Source organism: Entelurus aequoreus, linkage group LG16 (assembly GCF_033978785.1).
Source record: "Entelurus aequoreus isolate RoL-2023_Sb linkage group LG16, RoL_Eaeq_v1.1, whole genome shotgun sequence".
In the NCBI taxonomy this organism is placed as follows: domain Eukaryota; kingdom Metazoa; phylum Chordata; class Actinopteri; order Syngnathiformes; family Syngnathidae; genus Entelurus; species Entelurus aequoreus.
In genome coordinates this window covers 14,975,546-14,985,113 of record NC_084746.1, presented here as the reverse complement: position 1 = coordinate 14,985,113, position 9,568 = coordinate 14,975,546, and the positions used below count along the sequence as shown (strand labels likewise).

At 36.9% G+C, this 9,568-nt stretch overlaps 1 protein-coding gene across 3 annotated transcripts in view; it reads right to left on the bottom strand.

Annotated features, from left to right (window-relative positions):
- Positions 1-4,091: 4,091 nt before the first annotated feature.
- Positions 4,092-9,568, bottom strand: part of LOC133630636 (dipeptidyl peptidase 9-like) — a 76,145-nt gene continuing 70,668 nt past the window's right edge. For 2 of the 3 annotated variants that reach the window (XM_062022237.1, XM_062022238.1), the window contains exon 21: positions 4,092-4,839. In XM_062022237.1, coding sequence (XP_061878221.1) covers positions 4,747-4,839 — 93 coding nt within the window. In that variant the 3' untranslated portion in view covers positions 4,092-4,746. The remainder of the gene's footprint in view (positions 4,840-9,568) is intronic. The other variant, XM_062022240.1, reaches the window with a different exon arrangement.

Sequence of the window (9,568 nt, the reverse complement as noted above, 5' to 3'; positions counted from 1 at the left end):
TTTAAAAAAAAACAACTCGGTTTTTCTGTGATTTATTCCTTGAATTTCTTGAAAATCGTCCTTCAGTCGAACTTTCTTCAAAACAAAGTTATGTCTAGCTGCGAGCTAACGTCGGCGAGTCGGACAACGGATGTTTTGCTCGGCTCGTACGGGGTTCACTGGGGGTATTTACGGCGCCATCTAGTGGCGGGGAGGCTCATGACAAGAATTTTCACGGATATATGTCTGCTGTTTCCAAAAAAACAACTCGGTTTTTCCATGATTTGTTCCTTGAATTTCAAGAATATCGTCCCTTTCTTACGGGGTTCACTGGGGTTATTTACGGCGCCATCTAGTGGCAGGGAGGCTCATGACAAGAATTTTGACGGATATATGTCTGCTGTTTCCAAAAAAACAACTCGGTTTTTCCATGATTTGTTTCTTGAATTTCAATCATATCGTCCCTTTCTTACGGGGTTCACTGGGGTTATTTACGGCGCCATCTAGTGGCAGGGAGGCTCATGACAAGAATTTTGACGGATATATGTCTGCTGTTTCCAAAAAAAAACAACTCGGTTTTTCTATGATTTGTTCCTTGAATTTCAAGAATATCGTCCCTTTCTTAAGGGGTTCACTGGATGTATTTGCAGCGCCAACTAGTGGCGGGGAGGCTCTTGACAAGAATTTTCATGAATAAATATTTGTTGTTTAAAAAAAATAAAAATAATAATAATCGTTTTTTCTGTGATTTATTCCTTGATTTTCTTGAAAATCGTCCTTCAGTCGAACTTTCTTCAAAACAATGTTATGTCTAGCTGCCAGTCAGACAACGGATGTTTTGCTCGGCTCGTACGGGGTTCACTGGGGGTATTTAAGGCGCCATCTAGTGGCGGGGAGGCTCATGATTTTCACGGATACACGTCTGCTGTTTCCAAAAAAAACCCCTCGGTTTTTCTAAGATTTTTCATGGATATACACTATATTGCCAAAAGTATTTGGCCACCTGCCTTTACTCACATATGAACTTGAAGTGCCATCCCATGGAATTGTCCAAAATGTTTTGGTATCCTGGAGCATTCAAAGTTCCTTTCACTGGAACTAAAGGGCCGAGCCCAACTCCTGAAAAAACAACTCCACACCATAATACCTCCTCCACCAAATGTCACACTCTGAAATGTAGCGTTCTCCTGGCAACCTCCAAACCCAGACTGGTCCATCAGATTGCCAGATGGAAAAGCGTGATTCATCAGTCCAGAGAAGGCGTCTCCACTGCTCTAGAGTCCAGTGGTGACGTGCTTTACACCACCGCATCCCACGCTTTGCATTGGACTTGGTGATGTATGGCTTAGATACAGCTGCTCGGCCATGGAAACCCATTCCATGAAGCTCTCTGCGTACCGTACGTGGGCTAATTGGAAGGTCACATGAAGTTTGGAGCTCTGTAGCAACTGACTGTGCAGAAAGTCTTGCAGTATTTAGTAATTAGAGCCCTAAAAGATCAATAATGCAGGACACCATTGATTTTAATTCTTTCATATTTTTGAGTAATCACAGTGAAAAGATAAATAAAAAATCACTAAATATATTTGGGATCCAAAAGGTGCCCCACTCAAAGTGATACATTTTTATTAGGTTTTTCTTTTACTTTCAACACTTAAGTTACGAGATCAACTTCAGATATATCTGTCCATTTTATGCTGGAACTATTATTTTGTTTGTTTTATGCGCTTTTGTCAAAGAAAACGTTGATGTTTTTATATGGCTACTACACAATATATGCAATATTTACCACATAAAACATTTTAAAGTGAAATATTTGAAGTAATTGGAGCCCTGAAAATACTTCATTATAACATGGATTTTTTGTCATTATTTTTTTTTTTTGAGCAATGGCAAAAAAAGAATAAATGATAAATGGGTTATACTTGTATAGCGCTTTTCTACCTTCAAGGTACTCAAACCGCTTTGACAGTATTTCCACATTCACCCATTCACACACACATTCACACACTGATGGCGGGAGCTGCCATGCAAGGCGCTAACCAGCAGCCATCAGGAGCAAGGGTGAAGTGTCTTGCCCAAGGACACAACGGACGTGACTAGGGTGGTAGAAGGTGGGGATTGAACCCCAGTAACCAGCAACCCTCCGATTGCTGGCCCGGCCACTCTACCAACTTCGCCACGCCGAAGAAAGACAAAAGAAAAAAAACAGCCTGCATGGCAGCTTTTGTGTCAACATTGCAACGTTTTCTAGTTAGATTTCACCTCATTCCACTTTTTTTTAATGTTCTTTTTTATTTTTACAATAGTATTTCTAGAATGTGTGGCGGGCCGGTAAACAATTAGCTGCGGGCCGCACTTTGGACACCCCTGACTTAGACCCTTTATGGTCCCCGGGAGCTCTAAAGGTAAAAAACAAACAAAATCCATATATTTTGTTATGGTTTGAAAATGAAAAATATCAAAATGGCCCCCGCATGCTTTAATTTTTCCGTGTGCGGCCCTCAGTGGAAAAAGTTTGGACACCCCTGATGTATATATATATATATATATATATATATATATATATATATATATATATATATATATATATATATGTGTGTGTGTATACATAGATAGATATACCGGCCCCCAGACACATTTTTCTTCTCTAAATTTGGCCCAGAGTCAAAATAATTGCCCACGCCTGTTTTAGGGTATTGTGTGCAGAATTTTGAGAACAAAAATGAATGTATTCCATTATGGAATAAGGCCGTAACATAAGAAAAGCGACGCAAGCTGTGATTCGTTCTCATTCATCATACTCCCTTTTCCTCCCAGGCTTCCAGGGCAGGGGTCACCAACCTTTTTGAAACCAAGAGCTACTTCTTGGGTACTGATTAATGCGAAGGGCTACCAGTTTGATACACACTTAAATAAATTGCCAGAAATAGCCAATTTGCTCAATTTACCTTTAACTCTACGTTATTATTAATAATTAATGATATTTACACTTAATTGAATGGTTTAAAGGAGGAGAAAACACGAAAAAAATGACAATTACATTTTGAAACATAGTTTATCTTCAATTTTGACTCTTTAAAATTCAAAATTCAACCGAAAAAAAGAAGAAAAAAACTAGCTAATTCGAATCTTTTTGAAAAAAATAAAAACAATTTTTATGGAACATCATTAGTAATTTTTCCTGATTAAGATTAATTTTAGAATTTTGATGTCCTGTTTTAAATAGGTTAAAATCCAATCTGCACTTTGTTAGAATATATAACAAATTGGACCAAGCTATATTTCTAACAAAGACAAATCCAATTTTTAAAAGAAATTCAAAAGACTTTGAAATAAGATTTAAATTTGATTCTACAGATTTTCTAGATTTGCCAGAATAATCTTTTTGAATTTTAATAATAATAAGTTTGAAGAAATATTTCACAAATATTCTTTGTCGAAAAAACAGAAGCTAAAATGAAGAATTAAATTAAAATTTATTTAGTATTCTTTACAATAGAAGAAATACATTTACTTGAACATTGATTTAAATTGTCAGGAAAGAAGAGGAAGGAATTTAAAAGGTAAAAAGGTATATGTGTTTAAAAATCCTAAAATCATTTTTAAAGTTGTATTGTTTCTCTAAAATTGTCTTTCTGAAAGTTATAAGAAGCAAAGTAAAAAAATTAATGAATTTATTTAAACAAGTGAAGACCAAGTCTTTAAAACATTTCCTTGGATTTTCAAATTCTATTTGAGTTTTGTCTCTCTTAGAATTAAAAATGTCGGGCAAAGCCAGCCTGCTAGTAAATAAATACAATTTAAAAAATAGAGGCAGCTCACTGGTAAGTGCTGCTATTTGAGCTATTTTTAGAACAGGCCAGCGGGCGACTCATCTGGTCCTTACGGGCGACCTGTGCGTTGGTGACCCCTGTTCCAGGGTAATGTGAAGGGATGAAATGATCTAGTAAATAACTCACCCCCTGTCGAGGTTACAAAGAATAGGCGGCGTATTTCCGAGGCCGTTATCAACAGGTTGCCATGGAAACTGTCATGAGGGCGGACAAAACAAACAAATTAATGGGGCTGTGCTGCAGATGCCGAGTCGGCGCATTGACAAGTGGAAAATACGTGCCAGGTGGTTGATTCATCCATTTATTCATCATCATGTACAAATTGTATTCTGGTGGTACAAAGCTGTTGTAGGCCTCCAGTGCTCAACCTTCTGTCGGCTGTATTGCGGTAGAAAGAAAAAAAAGAAGAAGCAAATACCGGCATGATCAATAGTCAAGAGGTACTTTGGCAAATATAAATTATGTGTTTAGAAGGCAAGCGATGTAATGTAAGGGGACAGAACAGCAATGAGTGGCCTCTGTCGTCGTTCATTAAAAATGATAATAAAAATCCATAAAAATATTTTATTCTAAACACACTTAAAACAAGTGGACACAGGAAGAGCCGCCCTTCCTTTTCTTCATGGTTACATACACTGAAAGGTACAGACTCACACATCGCGCACGCCTTTCTGTTCATGTCTGCAACAAACAAATATTATGTAGCGTGTGTGCAAACGTGTACGGAGCTTTTCCTTTTTCGCATCCGTGAACTGGAACCTTCCACTTACTACTGACACACGGGGAGGCGGGTGAGGGGGAAACGGGGTGACATTTGGAGGAAGATGATGACTGCAACACGGAGAAGGGCGTGGACTCATGGAAGTGTCTGACAAATAGTCCGCTTGCAGTAGGGATGGGCGCCCGGCTGGAGGGGTGACGTGGAGTCGGATCAGAGGTATTGTTGTAAAAAGTGCAGCAGCATTATCTCGTAGTGTTCTCCGGACTCGGGGCAGCGGATACTGTGTCGCTCGTTGGGGTACACCTGCAACGTAGGAACGGACCAATCAATCGCTGAACAATCTCTTGGCGAGCATGCAATGTTGACATTTGAAAACAGCTTCCCTGTGGCACGGTATTATCGGGATGAAAGTAGGAGTAGTCAGTGTGCAGCTTGTATAATATAATATGCAACACGGAACGACACAGGAAGTCCTTCATACCGACAACCATCAGACTGTATAATGCATATCTTCCTTTTTGACTGTACTTGAATATAATGGAATTCTTAAGGACGTGAGACAGGCCTCAACGTTGGCAATGTTCAAATCCAGGTTGAAAAGACTTCTTTAATTGTGCATATGACAACTGAAAGTGTTTTATCTACACTCTTTGATTTGATTTGAATTAAAACAGTTTTATGTGCACTTTTTTCATTTGAATTATGATTATTTTTCTCAATATTCTATCCTGCGTGTCATTTTCTGTAAAGCACAAATTGTATTCTATAAATAAAGTTGCCTATTCCCAGCCCTAATGCCTGGTTCACACCAACGGCGCTTGCCGCGCTTTAAAGCGGCGAGCAAAGCGCCGTCATTTTTGTCAATTTTTCCACGAATATCCCGATCTCCGAAGTAATGTTATGCTTTGATACGCTCTGATACGAATAAGTTGCTGCTTTGGGGGGACGAATTACCGTTCCTCACGATTTGATACGCTTTAAATCACGCTTTGATACGTTTTATTACGCTTTATTGAACTTTATTATGCTTTGATGCGATCCTGACGCTTTAAATCAGGCTCTGACACGATTATCAAGCTCTGTTGTGCATTGGAATTAATGTGTCATGAACTCTATGAACATTAATTTGTAATAATGACTTTGAAATGTGATATTGTTATGTAATTATGTGCAATTTGGAAGATGCTGTGATTATTATTTTGTGAATTTGATGAATAAATTGCGTGCGCACACATAATATAATAAAAAAGAGAAATATGATAAACAAATAAGTAAAAAAAAAACGTGAAAAACTCAGTATATTAAGTTTTCCCCACATTTTTTTAGATTTATCTATTTATTTGATTTCTCTTTTTGTTTTATTATATACAGGATAAAACACATAATGTAATAAAAAAGACAAATATGATAATCAAATAAGTTAAAAAAAGGTGAAAAACTCAGTATACTGTTTTCCACACATTTTTTATATTCATTTATTTTTTCAATTTCTCTTTTTTTTCCCGTTATATTATGTTTATTATTTATTATGTTTTATATCTTCATTTCTTTTATTTCTTTGTCATCTTAATAAATATCTATCTTTCATTTCTTATGCTAGTTGACAATAATAAAAGGCATTTCTTTTATTTTTTATATTATTTTATTTTTTCAATTTCTATTTTTTTCCCGTTATATTATGTTTATTATTTATTATGTTTTATATTCATTTATTTTTTCAATTCCTCTTCTTTTTTCGTTATATTATGTTTATTATTTATTATGTTTTATATTCATTTATTTTTTCAATTTCTCTTTTTTCCCCCCGTTATATTGTTTATTATTTATTATTTATTATGTTTTATATTCATTTGTTTTTTCAATTTCTCTTCTTTTTTCGTTATATTATGTTTATTATTTATTATGTTTTATATTCATTTATTTTTTCAATTTCTCTTCTTTTTTCGTTATATTATGTTTATTATTTATTATGTTTTATATTCATTTATTTTTTCAATTTCTCTTTTTTTTCTCCGTTATATTATGTTTATTATTTATTATGTTTTATATTCATTTGTTTTTTCAATTTCTCTTTTTTTTAGTAAAATGATATGGCGGGCCATTTTAACATGATGTGGAGGTGCACATAAAATTATATGGCGGGCCACTTTAAAATGGCGTGGACGGCCATCTTAAAAGGATGTGGCGGACCACATAAAATGATATGGCAGGCCACATTAAAATGATGTGGAGGGCCACATACAATGATATTGAGGGAGCGCTTTTAAAATGACGTGGAGGCCCACATAAAATGATATGGCAGGCCAATTTTAAAATTATGTGGAGGTCCACATAAAATGACGTGGAGGGCCACGTAAAATTAAATGGGGGAGCCATTTTAAAATGACGTGGAGGGCCACATAAAATGATATGGCAGGCCAATTTTAAAATTATGTGGAGGTCCACATAAAATGATGTGGACGGCCATCTTAAAAGGATGTGGCGGACCACATAAAATGATATGGCAGGCCAATTTAAAATGACGTGGAGGGCCACATAAAATTAATTGTGGGGGCCATTTTAAAATGATGTGGTGGTCACATAAAACGATATGGCGGGCCAACTTAAAATGACATGGAGGACCACATAAAATGATATGGAGGGGCCGTTTTAAAATGCTATTGCGGCCTAATTTAAAATGACATGGAGGGCCACATAAAATGATATGGAGGGGCCGTTTTAAAATGATATTGCGGCCTAATTTAAAATGACATGGAGGGCCACATAAAATCATATTGCAGGACAATTTAAAATGACGTGGAGGACCACTTTAAAAAGATGTGGAGGGCCAAATAAAATGGCATTGCAGGCCAAATTAAACTGATGTGTCGGACCAAATTAAAATGATGTGGCGGGCCACTTTAAAGTGACATGGAGGGTCATATTAAAATTATGTGGCGGACCATGTAAAATGACGTGGAGGGCCACATAAAATGACATTGAGGGGCCGAATATAAAATGACGTGGAGAGCCACTTAAAATGACATGGCGGCCACTTTAAAATGATGTGGAGGTCCACATAAAATGACATGAGCCACTTTTAAAGTGATGTGGACAGCCATCTTAAAATGATGCGGAGGGCCAAATAAAATGGCATCGCAGGTCAATTTAAAATGACGTGACGGGCCACTTTAAAGTGACATGGAGGGTCATATTAAAATGATGTGGCGGACCACGTAAAATGATGTGGAGGGCCACATAAACTGACATTGAGGGGCTGCATTTAAAATGACGTGGAGAGCCACATAAAATGACATGGAGGCTAATTTAAAATGATGTGGCGGTCCACATAAAATGACATGGGCCGATTTTAAAATTATGTGGACAGCCATTTTAAAATGATGTGGAGGGCCAAATAAAATGGCATCACAGGTCAGATTAAAATGACGTGACGGGCCACTTTAAAGTGACATGGTGGGTCATATTAGAATTATGTGGCGGACCACGTAAAATGACGTGGAGGGCCACTCAAAATGACATTGGCGCATTTAAAATGATGTGGAGGGCCACTCAAAATGACATGGTGGGCTACTTTAAAATGATGTGTAGGTCCACACAAAATGACATGGCGGGCCAATTTAAAATTACGTGGAGAGCCACATAAAATGATGTGGAAGTCCACGTAAAATGATATGGCAGACCAATTTAAAATGACGTGGAGGGCCACATAAAATGACATCGCAGGCCAATTTAAAATCATGTGGCGGGCCAAACTAAAATGACGTGACGGTCCACTTTAAAGTGACATAAAATGACGTAGTGGGCCACTTTTAAATTGTAGGACAGAGTACTTAAAATAAAGTGGTGGTCCACAATAAAACCATGTGGCAGACCACATAAAATTATGTGACGGGTCATATCAGAATGATGTGGCGTGGCAAATCAAAATGTAGTGGCGGGCCACGTTAAATGACGTGGCGGGCCATATTTGGACCTGGGCCTTGAGTTTGACACCTGTGGTGTAAACAACGACTGGAGCTACAGTTTTCCTAGAGAGGATGACGCCTGATCAGGAGTGTTGATGTGTCGGCTGTAAAAGTCTACAATTGTGAATGGACTGATGGCTATTTATCTTAGTGCTGTGTGGCTATAAAGCATTTATTAATGGACTGATGGCTATTTACCTTAGTGCTGTGTGGCCATTAAGCACTTATTAATGGACTAATGGCTATTTATCTTAGTTCTGTGGCCATAAAGCATTTATTAATGGACTAATGGCTATTTATCTTAGTGCTGTGTGGCCATAAAGCATGTATTAATGGACTAATGGCTATTTATCTTAGTTCTGTGGCCATAAAGCATTTATTAATGGACTAATGGCTATTTATCTTGGTTTTGTGTGGCCATTAAGCACTTATTAATGGACTAATGGCTATTTATCTTAGTTCTGTGGCCATAAAGCATTTATTAATGGACTAATGGCTATTTATCTTAGTGCTGTATGGCCATAAAGCATTTATTAATGGACTAATGGCTATTTATCTTAGTGCTGTGTGGCCATAAAGCATTTATTAATGGACTAATGGCTATTTATCTTAGTGCTGTGTGGCCATAAAGCATTTATTAATGGACTAATGGCTATTTATCTTAGTTATGTGGCCATTAAGCACTTATTAATGGACTAATGGCTATTTATCTTAGTTCTGTGGCCATAAAGCATTTATTAATGGACTAATGGCTATTTATCTTAGTTCTGTGTGGCCATTAAGCACTTATTAATGGACTAATGGCTATTTATCTTAGTTCTGTGGCCATAAAGCATTTATTAATGGAGTAATGGCTATTTATCTTAGTGCTGTGTGGCCATAAAGCATTTATTAATGGACTAATGGCTATTTATCTTAGTTCTGTGGCCATTAAGCACTTATTAATGGACTAATGGCTATTTATCTTAGTTCTGTGGCCATTAAGCATTTATTAATGGACTAATGGCTATTTATCTTAGTTCTGTGTGGCCATTAAGCACTTATTAATGGACTAATGGCTATTTATC